This window comes from Xyrauchen texanus, chromosome 44 (assembly GCF_025860055.1).
Source record: "Xyrauchen texanus isolate HMW12.3.18 chromosome 44, RBS_HiC_50CHRs, whole genome shotgun sequence".
Lineage (NCBI taxonomy): Eukaryota > Metazoa > Chordata > Actinopteri > Cypriniformes > Catostomidae > Xyrauchen > Xyrauchen texanus.
This window is the reverse complement of record NC_068319.1, coordinates 6,456,919-6,476,505: the sequence shown is the minus strand read 5'-3', so window position 1 is coordinate 6,476,505 and position 19,587 is coordinate 6,456,919. Positions and strand designations below refer to the sequence as shown.

General features: G+C 35.6%; 2 protein-coding genes and 1 pseudogene across 3 annotated transcripts; 2 read left to right on the top strand and 1 right to left on the bottom strand.

Annotated features, from left to right (window-relative positions):
* Positions 1 to 25: 25 nt before the first annotated feature.
* On the bottom strand, positions 26 to 7,390 carry dusp11 (dual specificity phosphatase 11 (RNA/RNP complex 1-interacting)). Of its 2 annotated transcripts, none has more exons than XM_052117225.1 (10): positions 7,308 to 7,370; positions 6,913 to 6,986; positions 6,454 to 6,563; positions 6,212 to 6,343; positions 6,001 to 6,124; positions 5,517 to 5,577; positions 2,853 to 2,899; positions 2,430 to 2,505; positions 2,194 to 2,355; positions 26 to 1,549 (listed from the first exon to the last, which is right to left on the bottom strand). In XM_052117225.1, exons 3-10 carry the CDS (start codon positions 6,547 to 6,549, stop codon positions 1,228 to 1,230), a joined length of 1,020 nt encoding a protein of 339 aa, XP_051973185.1. In that variant the 5' UTR covers positions 6,550 to 6,563; positions 6,913 to 6,986; positions 7,308 to 7,370; the 3' UTR covers positions 26 to 1,227. The 2 variants fall into 2 exon arrangements, with proteins under 2 accessions (XP_051973185.1, XP_051973184.1); XM_052117224.1 differs by having other exon boundaries at positions 28 to 1,549; positions 6,454 to 6,529; positions 7,308 to 7,390.
* Positions 7,391 to 10,822: 3,432 nt separating this feature from the next.
* Positions 10,823 to 12,913, top strand: LOC127637068 (caspase-3-like). The gene is made up of 4 exons (XM_052117926.1): positions 10,823 to 11,097; positions 11,643 to 11,806; positions 11,975 to 12,101; positions 12,344 to 12,913. The coding sequence occupies exons 1-4, from the start codon at positions 10,878 to 10,880 to the stop codon at positions 12,661 to 12,663; spliced, it is 831 nt and encodes a 276-aa protein (XP_051973886.1). The 5' UTR covers positions 10,823 to 10,877; the 3' UTR covers positions 12,664 to 12,913.
* Positions 12,914 to 15,925: 3,012 nt separating this feature from the next.
* Positions 15,926 to 18,187, top strand: LOC127636339 (caspase-3-like; annotated as a pseudogene).
* The last annotated feature ends 1,400 nt before the right edge of the window (positions 18,188 to 19,587 follow it).

Below are 19,587 nucleotides of genomic sequence, written 5' to 3'. Positions count from 1 at the left end.
GCTTATAACATTTTGAGCAAGTAAAAAACAGATGAATTTATATGATTTTTCTTTGCTTTCCTCACTATTAAAACCAGCTATATTATTAGTGACATAAATAAGGCACTTAAAATGCTCTTACTCTGGAAATGTTGGCATTACAAATACCATCAATGTGGGTGAACAGATCAGACCAGATAGATTTGTGAATCAATGTCACCAAAAAAGCCTCAAAATTTGCAGCAAAAGCACATTGAATATACTTTTTTGCTTAAAAATTCATAAACAATAATGCAATTTTCCTGATCTACAGATTTAAAAAAACAAACAAAAAAACTGCTGAGGCACAGTGATACATTTGTGTGGAGTTATGCAACAACATTAACATCCATATAGGTATACATATACATACACACACACACACACACACACACACATTTATGTATATTTGAACTATTTTCTGCACTAACTGTAAATACTTTAAAAAAAATTCAGGTAAAAGAAAAGATAAATAAATTAAATCCCTAAACTGAACCCCTGGTTACAACAAATAATTTCTTATACTTATATGTATCCCATTTAAAAAAAAAAACTTTTAGAGTAATTATTTCAGTTTTTGCACTTCTACCCTCTTTATATTTTTACGCCAAGGAGTTCAATATAGTAATGCCTCAGCCAGACTCTCTTAAAACACTGGACTAACCAACTTGAAGCATAATAAAGGCTCATGCAGCATAGTTGTCCAAATAAATAAACAAACAACAACTTGTTGCACTTCAGCGATATATAATTTGATTTAAAACCCATGGTATGCATGTCCAACTTTAGCCAACAGAGTCAGAGGTCAAGCTCTAACTGCCTGGTCACAAAATGCCTTGAATACACAATTAAAATTAATAAAACTGCCCTCGTTTACTCAGAAATAACTTTAATGCTAAAAACAAAGGTTTGTTTTCGAGGGAATAAAGGCAGGTGACAACAGGAATTCAAGGAATTAGGTGTTGTAGACTGCGTATTAAATGAAGATGTGATAAAATGACAGAATATCAGGTACACATAAAACCAATCTGATCAATGCATCGTATCTTATAGTACTGTGAACTAGCAAGGGCCAATAAAGAAAGACCAGATTCAATTCATAAGAATAAACAGCTTCTCCCCAGAAAGAATGAATAAACAAGAGCCATGTCAGTTTGTGTTTAGAAAGCAGCACAGTCCAGGCAGTTTTGGTAGCACAGGTGAGCCTGATTACTGAAAGTCTCCTCCATACGGAGTCTTATTTTTCGGCCCTTTCCTATGTTTATTTCGATGTTTTCTATGAGGTCCTTCAGGTCCCTTATATCCATCTAGAGGGGGAAGTTCGCAAGGCTCACCAAACCTGTAGGCAGGCAGTGGAGGTGGATATGCGGCAGTTGAGCCAAAGCAGCCTCCTCTAAAGCTTTGGCGAGGGGGTCTCATTGGACTCTGGCTGGGATGAGGGGGTCTCATTGGTCTCATGCCCATGGGTGGATGGTAAAGCACTCGATCGGGTGGTCCAAACAGCATTGCGTTGTTTTCCTGGTGAAACGGACTGAGAAGGATGAAAACACAGATGAGATTGTGAGAATGTGTAATGAAACAACTTTCTTCAAACAAAATTTTTGAACCACACATAAAATCATTTCAATTCTTTAATGCATCTGTATGATTGAGACCTTTTTTATCTTTCAGTAATTGATTAGGTTGTGAAAAATGGGTGTTCCATACAAGAATGAGCCAGACCTGAATACGAGTTTGTAGTAGAATGTGCCGGCAGCCAATTTTGAAGTGGCTTTCTTGACTGGAATGTGAAGAATATATGTCAATGTCCCTCTTGAGAGCATCTTGACGTGTCCCAATGGTAAAGCTTCTTTTCAAGACTATCACTATTTGCTTTATTTGCTGTAACCTTTATTAGCGTTAACTGTCATTAAATAACAGTGCTTAAAATTGGCAAGATTTTAGAAAGGCTGTATTAACTACAACATTAGCCCAAAAATTCCTAAATAACTATTTGGTTCGAAAGCGCAACAATAACGTGGATTGATGGCTTCAACAGAAGCAAATACCATCGATGAACAACCTATTTTGAGTCTATTTCGATTGCATATTGAGATGAAAGAAAATACATTTTAACAAAGATTCACAACAACATTCAAAAACATCTTTAAAAGTCTTAAAGGTGTAGAAGCCTACACAAATTGGTTCTGGGGTTCTCTGCGCCATGGATGAGGTCCCCATCCATTAAAAGGAGGGTAACTGTTATGCTGTTCTCTTCGATAAGGAGGTACATCATTTTGTGTCCAGTTTGCACATCCCTGAGCGGGGTCTTGGTCTGGTTCCTCGATTCCTACATTACTGCATAGAAGATCAATATAAAATTATATAAACTTCACACAATAAGAACACTAATCCTGTTTATATCACCTCACCTTCTCTTGGGCCCTCTACTCAAATCATCAATATAGTTCTGCCTCTCTATTGAGTGTCCTCTTGAAGCATTGAACACTGGAAGAAATTGCCCAAGCATTAAATACCAACAACTAAAGAACAAATCTATAATTAATCATGTGCAGTCACAAAACCAACATATACCATAAAAACATGGTAACACTTAACATTAAGGCTGAATATGTTAATATTAGTTACTGCAATGTTAACATGAACTAACAATAAACAATAATTGCTAATTTGTAAATACACGGATACATGTTTCAAATGTAAAACATATATATGTTAACATTACTTAATATATTATAAACGCACATGAACAATCAAACAATAAAAGTATATTCAAATGAACATGAATGAATAACATTTATACATTTTATAAGTAACTGAATGTGTATACTTACAATCAATCGCTTTTCTAGGCTCTATTCCATCAACATCAATGAGATATCTGTGATAAAATATTTAAAGGTGATGTATGTCAAAATATGCTCTGCTATGTCAGTTTATAGTTTATTGACAACTACAAGTGGGTTTATTTCTCCCAAATGTATAAACACTGAGCCTCTCAGGCACTATCAAAACATTGATGTTTATATTTCGAGCGGTTCGCTTAGCTCCACCCATCCATTTTTTTAGCTCAACCTACTTTGGGGCATGGCTACTTGAACTAGCTGTTCAGCCAGGGGAATATGAACAACCTTGGCAGATGTGTACAGAGGAAAATATAACTGACAGAAAAGACAGAAAAAGGAGTAAAACCAGAGTGAACATTAGCTTTGCATTTACAAGGTGAAGGACTTTGAGGGAATTTTTGGGGTTCAATGGAGACGCCAAACTTGACAAGTTGCTTAAGTTGCTCAAGTTGTCTCATTACTGTCGAGCTCCAGATAAGTCCATAAAATACTCGGAATATGTATCATTACACTTATTGGTTACCAGAAGAATCATCCTACCTCATGTGCTGGAACCCCCGAACACCCTGCAGTCCTTCAATCTGGCGATGTTATTGGACGACCCGATTCCTCTGACACGCTTTTTGTAAGGTGTGTATATGTTATAGTGGTCTTGTTTATTATCACCTTTAAAGGTGAAGTATGTAATTTCTGCACTACTAGTGGCACCAAATGGAATTACAAAAATAATGCATGTTTTTAAAAAACCTTTGTCAACAACCCTTAGGTGATAAACATTTAAAGGAATAGTTCACCAGAAAATTAAAAGTCTCTCATCATTTACTCACCCTCATGCCATCCAAGATGTGTATGACTTTCTTCTGCTGAACACAAATGAAGATTTTTAGAGGAATATTTCAGCTCTGTAGGTCCATACAATGCAAGTGAATGGTGACCAGAACTTTGTAGCTGCAAAATGCACAAAGGCAGCATACAAGTAATCCATACGACACCAGTGGTTAAATCCATGTCCTTAAAAGTAATATGATAGATGTGGGTGAGAAACAGATCAATATTTAAGTACTTTTGCACAATATACACGAAGAATGTGAATCACCAAAAACAAGAGAGGAAGTGAAAGTGGAGATTTATGCAAAAAAAAATTAAATACTTATATATTGATATGTTTCACACCCATACTTATCATATCACTTCAGAGAACATTGATTTAACTACTGGAGTTGTGTCTTTCTACCACTCACTTGCATCGTGAGGACCTACAGAGATATTCTTCAAAAAAATCTTTGTTTGGTGTTCAGTGGAATCTTTTATTTCTAAATACATTTTCCTCTGTACATGGTTGTGGATTTTCCTTGTGTACTATGGCTGTCTGCCACAGTTTTACACTATACAAAATTTACGCCCCAAATTTACACTATAGGTTGAGCTAGAAAGGGATGGCTAGAGCTGAGCAGGCCACACAAAATATAAACATTAATGTTTTGATAGTGTCTGGGAGGTTCAGTGTTTATAATTTTGGGGGAGGTAATCCCACTAATGGCTTACTTATAGCTGTCAATAGGCACTTCTCCACTGCACATTACGGTTCGACTCGCCTCAACTCTACTCTATTTTTCTTTTCTGAGCTTGCATTTCCACTGCAGTTTAGTGCCCCTCAACGTGGGTGGGATTATAGGATGATCGTCATAGTTGCGCCGCTTCTACTGCCATGACATCCTCTTAAACACAACACAAACTGACCAAAACAATAACACAACCACTAGCTGTTAGCTACTAGCTCATTGTGCTGCATAAAGTAGTTGTTGCATGGTGATTTTACACAAGTGTAACAGTGAAACTGGCCTGGTTGTTTTAGAAGCAAGCTTCAAGTAGCTGGTCAACTAAATAAAGTGAAGCTTTCAAGCAGAGTATCGAGTTAACATAAAACGTACCATCCTCCATCGTGGCTGAGTCCAGGGCACACTCCCTCCCATTGCTCGCCGGTTTAGATAGAGTCCATTTGGTCGAACCACTTCCACTTTTCCTTAATGGTTCTGTAGTCACTTTTAAGTTTTTTAAATTTTCCCTACACTGGTAGGCCCGGTGGTAGTCGTGTGCGGAGACAGTTCCTGAGAGACTCATCTTCTGATCGCTCATCGCTAACGAGTGGAACGTCTGCACCACGTTTATTGACCATGACCATGGTTTTGCGCACACAGCCTTTTCTTTTTTCACAATTCGAAAGTCGCGTCAACAAATGATACTGCCATCGCTGTTACTAACTTTAAAACTAGCGGGTTGATATCGTATCAGAAAACCAGTGACGCTGGTAGTGATGATTCTCTCTGACCAATCAGTGATCTGCAGGATTTTGACATCACATTTAGTATCGGCTCGGCTCGCTAAAAAAAGTATCAGGAACCAGGTTCTATCCACAGTGGAAAACCCGCAAAAAGCGAGCAGAGTCGAGTTGAGCTGTACTGTGCAGTGGAAAAGCCCCAAATGAACAATGAACTGGGATAGTAGAACATATTTTGAAATTAAAAAAAGCTGCATACTTCACCTTTAACACTGACCACTGCTGGATGCATTAACTCATCTAAATACAATTAACTGATCACAACTACAGCTGGTATGCTACCAAACTATCAACAAGAAGATTAATTTACATACCGACAAACAAGATAGCCAGTGCGATTCAAACCATGCGTGCAATGAACACCAATCAGCTTATCTGTAAGAAAAAATATTAAATACTTTTTAATTAATAGACTCGAGTTATATACAACAGTTGCATGAAATGTAATTTGCAACCCATTTTACTTCCATAATGTGACATATTTCCAAGTGAAACAAGATATTTATTGCAAGGTAAAAAATGTTAGACAAGACTTGATTGTATCCATAGGGAATTGTTAGATCATGAAAAGTGGTCTCTAAATATCAAGTGGATAAAAAATATAATAAAGGAATAAAAAGGAAATTCATTTCAGAGGCAGAGCAATTATTCCATTTTGATGAACAATTAAGATAATTTTGTTCTTTGGAGAAACATGGAGTGATGTATTGTTCACAATAAAATCGGATATATGAATTCAAAAAGTACATATGGTAGATTTCTTTTTGCAAGTCGTCTTCATAAAAAACTGTAACTCACCATTGTTTTCATTCTCACGCAGAAACCTTCTTACGGCTTTCTTGAAACTGAGAATCGTGGCATCGTTCGGCACTTCATGCCCGGCTGTAAAAATTTTCAAGTATTGCAGCTTGCTTGGCAAATCCTTACAGAAACACAAATCACACAATTAGAACTGAATAATCGCGGAGATGTGTTTAAAGTTGTGAGTGAGAAACAATGTAAATCCTACCTCTGGTCTGTAGTAGCGAGTTGTGAAGGTGAGATCAATAATAAGACCCAATTCATGGCCTTCCTTTTCTAACATATGCACAAGATCAAATGGTCCAAAGACTTCTGACTGTGATAACTGATTTCTGTAAGACTACAACAGACAGAACAGGAAGCAATGGTGTCAATAATATTTCATATGTTCAAATGATCATTTGAAATGGAAACAAATAAAGGATTTCTTAAAGTATGAAGTCATCAAACCTGTTTCAAGGGAACTTTGAAGGCGACAAAACGTGTTCCTGAGATCCGTTTACCCACTGCTGTATACTCTGTCCATCTTAAGGGTACACACGGCATTGTAAATAGACACCCTTAAAGGGATAGTTCACCCAAAAATGAAAAGTCTGTCAATATTTACACATCCTCACGTCATTCCAAATTTGTAGGAACTTGTGGAACACAAATAGGAGATGTTAGGCAGAATGGGAGGGACTGACAGCCTCAGTCCCCATTCACTTTCATTGTATGTAATAATAATTAAAAAAAGATGCAATGAAAGTGAATGGTAACTAAGGCTAACATTCAGCTAAATTTCTCCTTTTATGTTTCATAAAACAAGTACATCATATCGATTACATTTCTGACAGAATTTCCATTTTTGAGTGAATTATCCCTTTTAACTTCAGCAAACCAAACTTGATTCTATTAATCAAAACGAACCTATCAGGAATCGTATTCTTCTTATTTGAAGGCATGTCTTCACAGCTGCTTTGCAAGGCCACAAACTTGAAATTCTGCAAAACACAACTTTGTTTGATTACATCCTTATGCCAGCAGACATCACTGTAATTAACCTTCAAGTAAACCCACATAACTGGACTGAACATTCACTCTTCAAGTATTTTGATTAAAAGAGTCAACGAAAACAATGAGGAATACAAGTCTGTCAGAATCAGACATTAGTTTCACTATCAACCCTCGCCAAAACAAACCTCATTTAACGATCTAAACGACCATTTAAAACACCTAAAAAGATGTGTTCGGATTCATTATTACGACACGATCCATTACATACTAGAATCTTATTTTTAAAAAGATAAACAGATAATAATTACTTCGGCAGGATTCTCCTTCCACGTTTACAAAGGCCCTGTCCCAATACCTACACTTGCGCTCTTGGCCACTCGAGTGCACGTGCACGCGACAGGAAGTGGATGTTCGAGACTCTCCCATGTCTAAAACATGCCAAAGCTCAGTGCACTTCATCCACATTAAACCCTCACTATACAGCTTCGGAGCGGTCTTTCAGGCAAAGTGTATCCCAGAGTTCATCACGATTTTATTTGTTGTATGAAACCACATACAGCTAAGTTGTGTAAAGCAGTCTTTGGTCGTCTTATATAAATGACAAGCCAAAGCATATAACTTATATGGTTTGTATTAGTAGCTATCAATGGATCACACAGGTTTATAGAATAAAGTTGTTATTGATTTTTTTAAACAACATTTTATGCATTGTATTGAGAAACAAAGTAGAAAGAAATTGCTTATATTTCATATTTTACAGCAGATATAGATGACGCAATTTTAATGTTAAAAATTTTTTTTTTCATGTGCAAATTATTGAAAATCAAAATGAGTAAAAATAATTCACTTTTACAATTATTTTCACACAATAAAAATATTAGGCCTATAAAAATGTGTACTTACATATTTTCTACAGCACAATACACTTCCAACAACCAGTATATATGTACCATTGTATTAATAAATGAAAAGATGGGTACAAGATTCATTTTTTAATTATTTTAAGTAGGCTATAACAGTCACTGCTACCAAAAACAATCAGTCTTCAGCTGGGTAAAAATACAAAAACAGCTGAGGCAACCAGCACCAACGTCTACGAGTGTCCCAACGTGCAATCAAAAGTCAAAACACACACTTGCAGTCTTCACGTCTACTTGCACATTAGTGGCCAAACACCGGAAATACGTAAGACAAGTGTGTAAGTAGGCAAGACCAGAACCGCAAGTGGGGGTGTTGGGACCTATGGTTGGGACAAGGACAGAAACTCGCGAGTAGCAGTGCACTACCCAATTCATTCTTCTGCTGGGGAAATGTAGGACCTGTGGGATCTGCTGCCGCCTTCAGTCCAGGAAGGGACACAAGTCACAGTTTACTCCAGTAAATATTTGTCAGGATATGTTTATATTGTAAAGTCAGTTTCTGTATAGGCAAACATTTCGAAGTTTTTGCTACAAAAACCTATTAAACATTTCCACCGTTATCGTCCATGGGAACCTGCTGCCTATATTGACATTTGAGAGAAATAATTTTGACATATGAAAGCTGTCTAATATAAAATATTTATTATTATTATTATTATTATTATTATTATTATTATTATTATAATTATTAATCTTTACAACACAATTGGCTTTAAAATGAAGGCAAGCTATTTTATAGCTTTTCAGATAAACAAGCACGTATTGTCATTAGATTACAGTAATGAAACGTATGAAATTACAAGATATAAAACGTGAAAAAATGCCTCAACGGTATTTATGAGAAATGCTTATGTGTGCTTTATATGTTGAATTTCATACAATTCATTAGCCTAATTAAAACTGATATTGGCTTTTTTATTTCGTTTAGAGGATAGAATTAATACAAAAAAAAAAAAAAAAAAAACAATTGAATTTAAAGGAATATTCCAGGTTCAATACAAGTTAAGCTCAATCGACAGCATTTGTGGCTTATTGTTGATAATGTTGATTACAAAACTTTCTTTAAAAAAGCTTCCACTTAAAATGGAAGTGAATGGGGACAATTTTTGGAGGGATTAAAGGCAGAAATGTGAAGCATATAATTTTATAAAAGCACTTACACTCATTTTTCTGTTAAAACTTGTGTTTATTTTGTCTGTATAGCTGTTTAAATAATTTTTTTGTTGTATCTTGGCAAAAAAGTTATAAAATTGTATATAACTTTACACAGAAAATGTTAGTAAGCAATTTTATCACACTAAAATCATGTTAACACGCATATTGTTTATGTCTTGTTGTTATAGCTTTGAAATAGTGAGTATTTTAACATTTACAGATTGGCCCCAAACACTGGAACTGATTTTTGCTTTTTTTATTTTAAAAAAAGAGGTCCCAAGACTAAATACATTTTGTTGTAATCAATATTATGCCACAAATGCTGTTGACTGAGCTGAACTTGTGGTGAACTTTTGTGTTGTGACTTTTGAACAAGTTATTTTCTGAATTTAGGCCTATAATAAATGCAGAACATTGAAAATGATGTTTGTTTTTCTCTGTTAGTCAAATAATTTTTCCTGAATGTAGTTTAAAATAGATTTCAGATATTAAACAATGAAGAGAGAGGCATACAGTCAATAAAAAGAAAATAAATAAATAAATAAATTATATATATATATATATAATTCTTAAATCCTGCAATGAACTCTGTAGCTGAAGTAAACAGATATCACACGTATATCTATGATACATCTATTTTAGATCTTTTCATCTTGAAAGCATCACAATTAAATTAACATCTACATTACATTTTAAAAAGATCATATTTACAAACACTCTAAATCATAAACATCTCAAAGACATCTACTGAATGACTTACTGACATACTTCTTATAGACGTCTTCCAGATGTAAACACAAACATCAAACACTTAAATTCCAATTTCATCATGTTTTTGTAATATGTTTTGGATAAATAATAAAATCACACTAGCATACATTCAGGCAAGTGTCATATAGGGAGATTTGAACTAAAGGGTTCTCAAGTGTACAATATGTCTGGTTGGGGCACGTTGTCACATTTTCATTATATTTACTTAAAAAATGTTGTAATTTCATACACTTGGTTAATTGTGATTTTTTTTTTTAGATGAAATAATGATCGCTGGTTCGATCCCCACAGCCACCACCATTGTGTCCTTAACTCCAGGTTGCTCCAGGGGGATTGTCCCTGTAATAAGGGCTCTGTAAGTCACTTTAGATAAAAGCATCTGCCAAATCTAAAATGTAAATGTAATGTTTTGTGTTTCATAATGTTTTACAGCATCTTTTTTTTTTTTAAGCCTATAATAGGCAGTTACAGACTGCTATTGGTGAAAATAGTTGTCAAAGAACTGTAGTATCTTAAATACTGGGCAGTTATGGTCGAAATGTTCGATTGCATTCTCAGAGATAAAACTTATGTGCTTATGTGCCAATACAGAAACTGACTCTCGAAAATAAACCTGCCCTTATAAATATTCACTGGAGTACAAATGTGATAACTAGCCCCCATATATATTCTGTTTTGAAACCCAACTGACAGCTTCCCTCTTACCAATACAGCAAACATTTGCAAGAGCAAATACAAGCACCTGAAAAGATAATAAAGTGCTTTTTATTACATTTGAAGCTTTAAGTCATTGTCAGAGAGCCTGGAATTATATAATTACAAATGATGACTCAAAGGTATTGTTAAAGAAGGAAGTGCTCAATACTATTGACATGCTGATAGACATGCAAATGAGGCTCAGAGGATGGGCTTTGACAGTATATATCAGATGCTGAGACAGGCTCATAATGTAGACGCTCCTAGTGAATTTAACTTATTCTCACACAGTTAGTGATTTCATTAGATTTCAGTGTTTAACAAAACAGAGTAAAAATGTCTGTTTGTAAACTTCCTTTCACAGCAAACAAGAGCGTGAAGAACAGGGCATTAATTGTGTCTGTGCAACACTTCTATCCAGGTGTGGCTCTGATGAAGCGGCCGGGCGTAAAGAGAGACACTCAGAGACTTCACAAAATTCTCACCAATCTCGGCTTCTCGGTGGTCATCAAACAAGACATAGAGGCCGAAGAGATCTATGAAGCGTTCAAAGCAGGTAATGGATGCCCATCATGATATATTGATGTTAAGTCTAACAATTAAATTCATATGAATACTTTTACACAGCATAATTTGATGTTTCATATTTGCAGTGTACGTTTTGTATTCTGCCGTGAGAGCTCCTCTATAAAACATGTTATAAAGTAATATACTGGGGACAAAGTCAATGTTTGTTACAAATTGTTAATAATGCTGGTCTCATTTATCAGCAAATACAGATTAAACTGCAATGTATCTCTGATATGACCTCCTATTTTGGACGGCAAAACAGTTCGAGGTGTTATGCTATTATTTGAGCAATAAAACTATTAATAAACCTGTGACTAAAAGTAATTTAAGCTGAACTGTGAAGGCATGTGTGATTTGTCCTCTCAGAGAGTTTGAATGGAAGAGACTGTAAATCCAAATACTACTGTATATTATTACAGCTTGTGCTCACTTTGAGGGAGCTCAAAAATAAACTTGCATAATCCAATCCAAAAAATCTATTGGATGTCATTGGCTTTAAGTAATTCTATATGACGTGTCTTCTACTCTCAGAGAGCAAGAAGATGGTCAAAGACTGTTTTGTGGGTGTCATATCCAGCCATGGTGAGGAGGGTGTTGTGTTTGGTGCCGATGGATGCCCTGTGAAACTGGCAAAGATCTACAACTTCTTTGGAGGCCCATCAATGGTGGCAAAGAACAAACTCTTCCTTATACAGGTAAAAGTTTATCCCTGAGCTGTTACACAATATACCTAAGCATGAGCTTGAGCAGGTATTCATGGCTGTCCCATAGTTAACATTACAGTCCAGTTTAGAATTCTGTAAACAAGAAAGATTGGAATTTCCGTTGAATGTATGTGATTATCGTGACTTTCTGGTGTGCAGGCTTGTCGAGGAAATGAGTTGGATGGAGGTGTGGAGACAGACTCTTCATTCTCAGAGGAAGAGGAGATCACGTCTGAGCTTTTTTCAATTCCCATTGACACTGCAGTCATGTATGCCACAGCCATAGGTCAGCATCTCTTTGTCTATTAATAATAAACAAATAAATGTTTATTACATTACACAGGGTGTAGATGTAACAGTCATAGGTATGCTTTTTCCACTGGTTTAATATTTTGTTTCTAATGCAATGACATTCATACATTTTTAAGTGTGACTTAAGTGTCCAAATACTTCTCAGCATCTAAACTTCATAGCTTCCTCACATTAAATGTTCTTTACTGACATGCATGTACTGCATTTGTTCTGTAGGTTACGGTGCATTCATGCATCCTTTGGGCTCAGTGCTCATTCAGACTCTCTGTGATTTGCTGGAAGAGGAAGGAGGTCCAAATCTAGAGCTCACACGACTCATGACTCGCCTGAAATACCAGGTGGCCTACAACTTCCAATCAAGAGGGAAACTGTTTGGCGGCAAAAAGCAGATGCCATGCTTTGTGACCCGCTTTACCAGAGAAGTGTTTCCATTCGTGGACAGCAGAACAGCCGCAGCAAAAGACTTGAGCTTGAACTTTGTAGCCACACGGCTTATTGATGAACCCAAAAGATCACGGAAGAGCTCCATCAGCTGAAGATTGTGAAGAATCTGATGCAGGAACTGCTTTATCATAGAGAGCCATCTCTGTGACATGTCTCATATTATCTCATTTGAGACTGATAATAAAATGCATAAAGTGATGTAAAAGTTATGTATGCAGCACAAAGTGGGTGGTTGGGAAAGGACTAGGATTTTTTTGTTGTGTTTGTTACTTACTTTTATTCATTGTGCTAAAGTTTTTCAGTGTATTTTATGTCAAATAAGTTAAAACCTAAATTATAAGATCAGAACATGTTTTTGTAAAAAGCTTGCAACAGTTCATCTGTAACATATGTGATATTTCAATAAAAACTTCTATTTAAAAAAATTGGGTTAATTATTGAATTGCAATAATTTACTAAAGTACATTTGGTAGACGCTTTTCCAAAGCAACTTGCAGTACTGTCAAAGTATGCTGTAGACACTACCTTGTATACAGCTAAATTTACATTTATGTCTTTGGCAGACACTTTTATCCAAAGATGCATTCAAGGAATACAAAACATTTGACTAATAAGTGTGTTCCCTGGGAATCGAACCTATCATCTTGGCATTGCTAAAACAGTTTACTTCATCTTAAAACGAAGTCTATTGCAACAGTCACTCGTTTTATTGAACTACTGATTCTGGCAAGTATTCAAGTTATAATAAACCTGAATGGTTGTAACTGTATTAAAATTAGAACTGAAACAACGTAGTGCCCAGCTGACTGACACAGATTTTGTCATGGTTAAGCTTTGCCCTTGATATATACTTTAATATGTGAACAGGTATTGCACAGTCTGTACTTTTGCAAGTGCTCATGTGATGATGAATTACAGTCGACAGCTAATCCAGATTTGCTGGATTTCATCACTTCACTGAATGTTTGTCACGAAACTGCCAGATTCCATCTGTTTAAAATTATGACTTATGCATGTTCTCTTTGAGTCATTTGGTATGTTAATTGCATGAGTTAAAGTAGTTCTTTCACAGGCTAATAAACATGCTGTTGCTCTTTTGAATATTAACTAAATTTAAAAGTGTGTTTTGAACTTTTTGGCTCTAATGCATTTGAGAAAGATATAGAAATTGTAAAATAAATAAATAAATATTACAGAGAGCAGAATCAAATTTACAATAAGGTACACATACTGATAAATTCTAGAGGGTCACACAGTTTAGACATTAAAAACAGGTTTTGGTCCATCATACAATTCTCACTTTGTATTGATGGGTCAGATAATGTGGTAAGAAAAAAATAGGTCTATCAAACAGATGAAACTTGACATAGTGACATTATTCATTTTGCCAGACTTGTACAGTCTATGTAGAGTAGAGAGATTAAATATGTTTTATTTCAATAGACCTTATTCAGAGTAGTGGCATATCTGACAGTGCAATACAATTTCTGTCTCGATTCATACCGTGTCAGGGCTGGTTCAGGCGGTTCAGACCTTCTAGACACAGCTCTGGACATCAAGGGCTTATCCCAGACCTCTGTAGATATGCTTGGTGCCATCTTGATGAAATAGTAAATCTTTAAATATCACTGAAACTAAAAGGTCCCGGTAACTTTTGTCTCAGCCGCTTATAGGCTCAAAGATCAGAAGTTGTATGCTTTTAACACTCTAAAACGTGTCTTAAAAAACACTATTTTGTATAGGCTTGGTCTTAAAGACACAACCACCTGCTGGCAATGCCAACTGGAGGATGGTGACATGGCCCATTTTGTTTTGGTGGTGTGTTGAGATCCAAAAATTCTGGTTGAAGGTTCAGAACTTTGTGTCTAACGTGCACTCGGGTTTCATTTTGCCCAGATTTTGTGGTCTGGGCGATGGGGTGGTCATTGATGTGGGGGATGGTCATATAGAGAATTGGGTTCTGACCTGTGTGATGATTGCGAGGCAGGTTATTTTTAGGGTTTGGGGGTCAGCTGGTGCAAAGATTTCTTTCATGTTTATCAGGTGTAAATAAGAATGTAATTCCAGATGAAACACTCTGGTTTTCTACAATTCTTTGAACATCTTGGTGTTTTATGTGTGCTATATGGGTGAATTAAGAAGATAGCAGGCTATGAGCAAAAATATTTGTTAAATTTAGCTTAGTTTGCGAGGTTCAATGGATAGTTCACCCCAAAAGAAAATATTCTCTCATCATTTACTTACTTTCATACCATTCCAGATGTGTATGACTTTCTTTTTTAAGCAGAACACAAACGATTATTTTTCAACAAATTTCTCAGCTGTAGGTCCATACAATGCAAATGAACGGTGATCAGACCTTTGTAGCTCCAAATATAACATAAAGGAATCTCCATGTACACTTTCACATTGGGAAGTCACATGTGGTGCCTGTTTAGTTTCACTTTCACATCTGAAAGTGAAAGTAGAGGTTTACAGTAAAAAAGGACTTACATTTGTGTCTGTTTCTCTCCCACACCTATCATATCGCTTCTGAAAATATGGATTTAACCACTGGAGTCATATGGATTACTTTTATGTTTCCTTTCTATGTTTTCTTTGGAGAATTAGCCCACCTCTAGTGCTGCCCATGCCCAGTGGGAGGCTAACGTTGTCTCAGATTCCTATAAGACAAAAAACATTTCCTGGAGAAGTTTATGAATTTTTCTTCCTTTTTGGAGACATTTTAAAAGTAGCCCATAATTATTTTGATGACAAGATCAGTGTTTTTAGGTTGCTTTGTTAGTGATTTGAGACCAGCCATATGGGAGACAGAGTACAGTTGTAAAGCTTTGTCCTGTTATGTTACACTGTACTACAACTGTACCCATGCACTGCATACGAAAACAATAGTAGCAAATGCTCCATGTAGAGTTCCGTTAGTTTTATTTAGTCAGAAAGCTTAGATAAGTAAGCCAGACAAATAAATGAATGAATCAATTGGTAGAAAGCCAGATAGACATACATTATTCGGTGGTATAGACAGATAGATAAATAGATAGATAATAAATACATGCATTAAAAAAGGTGTTAAAGGGCTTTTTGATAGCTGAAGATCAATTAATTTGACTTGTCAGGGAACTGCCAATGTTGCATACTTCAAGGTGATGATTAGACAAAGTTGTTGCCTAGAAAGGAAACTCGCCATATATGGCATGGACTTGTAAATAAGGGCCATTTAGGCAGGACTCACGTAAGTCGCTAAGATATATGATATGCAATATCGATGAGGCTCCTAATGTACTCTCTCCAACTTATTCTCACACAATTGATGATTGCATTAGATTTCAGTGTTTGACAAAACAGAGGAAAATAATGTCTGTTTGCAAATTTCCTTTCTCAGCAAACAAGAGCGTGAAGAACAGGGCATTAATTGTGTTAACCTGTGCAACACTTCTATCCAGGTGTGGCTCTGATGAAGCAGCCGGGTGTAAAGATTCTCACAAAATTCTCACCAAACTCGGCTTCTCAGTGGTCATCAAACAAGACATAGAGGTATAAGAGGTGGATATTTGATGGATTGATTATCCATCAAAAAAAAAGAAGGAAAAAAAGAAACACTAGTCAGCAAATGACTGTCAGTAATAGGAAGAAATCTTAAAGCATATAATTATGTTTTGCATCAGTGGGTTTGAATGGAAGAGATTGTGCCATTATGAATCAGTCCATGTAAACATTATAATGACAGCTTGTGCTCAGTTTTGGCTGGAGACAATTAATACTTTTAAATGGGAACACATGATCTCAAGAAAACATGCCCAATCCATTTCATTTCAGTACATCGAGATTAAGGACTTTTTTCTAAAATATACAGTATATTTAACTAAAATATTTTGAATTTATTTTAATATGTACAAGAAAATTATGTTTATTTTTCATAAAATGTTATGTGCTCTTTAAAAAATGTAATCTATATTAGCTAAATAACTGGTGACATTTTTAAATCAGCTACAATTTCTATACATTACAGAGAACCAAATGTTTGCAAGGCCTGAAAACTACCCACACAGGACCAGAAAACATTTAGCATCTTATATGTCACTGGCTTTAAAGAGATAGTTCACCCAAAAATGACTTTCTTTCTTATGCAGAACACAAACGAAGATTTTTAGAAGAACATCTCAGGTCTGTAGGTCCTTTCAATGCAAGTGAATGGTGACCAGCACTTAAAGGCAACATAAAAGTAATCCATATGACTACAGTGGTTTCAAATATGTCTTATGAAGCGATCCAATCACCTCAGGTGAGAAACAGATCAATATTTCAATCCTTTTTTTTTTTTTACAACAAATCTCCACTTTCACATTCAGAATGAGAATGGGAAAGTGAAAGTGGAGATTTATAGTAATAAAATGATTTAAATATTGAACTGTTTCTCAACCACAATCATCATACTTCTTCTAAAGACCTGGATCAAACCACTGGAGTCTTATGTATTATTTTTATGCTGTCTTTATGGGCTTTTTGGAACTTGAAAAGTGTGATCACCATTCACTTGCATTAAAGGGACCTATTCATACAAAGGAAAGGGAATTCATACACATCTGGGATGGCATGAAAGTGAGTAAATGATGAGAGGATTTTCATTTTTAGGTGAACCATGCATTTAACCAATGAAACAGTATATGTTGTGTCCTCCATCCTCAGAAAGTTTGAAGATGGTCAAAGACTGTTTTGTGGGCATCATATCCAGCCATGGTGAGGAGGGAGTTGTGTTTTATGCTGATGGATGCCCTGTAAAACTTACAAAGATTTCCAGCTATTTTGGAGGTCTGTCAATGACAGGCAAGATCAAACTCTTCTTTATATGGGTACAATTTTCTTCCATTGCTGCTAAACAGTCTCAACTATACTCTTCTATATGAGCCTGCACTAAACTTACACAGACATATGTAGTTAAAATTACAATCCAGTAGAATTCCGAAAACATGAAAGATTGGAATTTCCGTTGAATCATGTCTGAGCTTTTTTCAATTCCCATTGACACCGCAGTCATGTACGCCACAGCCACAGGTCAGCATCTCTTTGTCGATTAATAATGTGCTAAATGATAAACAAATAAATGCTTACACAGGGTGTAGATGTAACAGTCACATGTATGTACGCCACTGGTTTAATATTTTGTTTCTAATGCAATGACATTCATACATTTTTAAGTGTGACTTAAGTGTCCAAATACTTCTCAGCTTCTAAACTTCATAGCTTCCTCACATTAAATGTTCTTTACTGACATGCATGTACTGCATTTGTTCTGTAGGTTACGGTGCATTCATGCATCCTTTGGGCTCAGTGCTCATTCAGACTCTCTGTGATTTGCTGGAAGAGGAAGGAGGTCCAAATCTAGAGCTCACACGACTCATGACTCGCCTGAAATACCAGGTGGCCTACAACTTCCAATCAAGAGGGAAACTTTTGGGCGGCAAAAAGCAGATGCCATGCTTTGTGACCCGCTTTACCAGAGAAGTGTTTCCATTCGTGGACAGCAGAACAGCCGCAGCAGAAGACTCGAGCTTGAACTTTGTAGCCACACGGCTTATTGATGAACCCAAAAGGTCACGGAAGAGCTCCATCAGCTGACGATTGTGAAGAAACTGATGCAGGAACTGCTTTATCATAGAGAGCCATCTCTGTGACATGTCTCATATTATCTCATTTGAGACTGATAATAAAAAAATGACATATCATCACGCAACATTACAATGCAGCAGGAAGTGAGCTACCTGGCAAAGTTGTGTGTCACCTGCGCATGTGTGGTGCTCCATTTAAGTCTGTGAATTTTCTTGAGCATGGGACTTCCTATCTTTATTGGTTTACATGAATTGACAAAAGTTTTGCTAATGTTAAACATGATGATCACGATTGTTTGGAACTCTTTGTCTGTAACATGGGATCTTCCAATACAATTCTGCATTTTGAGTAGCCTATATAGTTATACTGTCACTACATGACTGCACTGTTGCTGTACCACACACAAGATTTAAACATATGGACTATGGACAGAAGTGTATTTGATTTGATCAATATGCAATGAATTATTAGAAATTACTAATCAAAAATTACAATGTGAAAACTGATAAATAAATGAATAAATACAAATACATAATTTGTCAACACTTTTCAATGAGGTTCCATTCGATTACGTTAGTTATGAACTAACAATGAACAGTATATTTTTTACAGCATTTATTCATCTTTGTTAATGTTACCTCGTAACAATACAGTTGTTCATTGTTAGTTCATGTTAGTTCATAGTGCATTAACTAATGTTAACATATACGTCTTCTGATCTAAAATTAGATCATTAACATAAACCAGGATTAAGAAATGCTTTAAAAGTATTGTTCATTGTTAGTTAATATTAACAAAGGTTGTCTTCCAATGATAACAAATATAACCTTATTTTAAAGTGTTACCAATATGTTTTTGCTACAAATGCATTTAAACATTCTTTATTGCAACTGTCAGAAATTTGTTATTCTGGGAAATACTACAATTTTACAAACCCGTAATGCTTTAAATGTATTTAAAATAAAACTGAAAGGTAGTTTGAGTTTATGTGTCTGTGACTCAGACTACGTCATTGTTAAACTTTGCCCATGCTATTTACAAGATGTGAACAGGATATTATACAGCCTGTACTTTTGCAAGAGTTCATGCGATGTGAATTAAGGTGTGTAGAATAACAGAGCTGACAGCAATTCTAGACACACAGGATTTCTACAGTGCACACGGTCTGTTGATCACAGATGCTGATGCCAGGATTCATCTGAAAACATTTCACTGCTTTCCATGTTGACCAGTTTTATGCATTATGTATTGTTTTGTTAATTGCAGACTTTACAATAGTTTATATTTTTTTATGTATTTATTTTGCTCTTTAAATCATGATAATTAAAATAAAGGTCAATGGCTTAATGTCACACTCTATGTCAAATAAAACATGTTTTATTATTTACTATCTATTTCTCTCTGTGTAA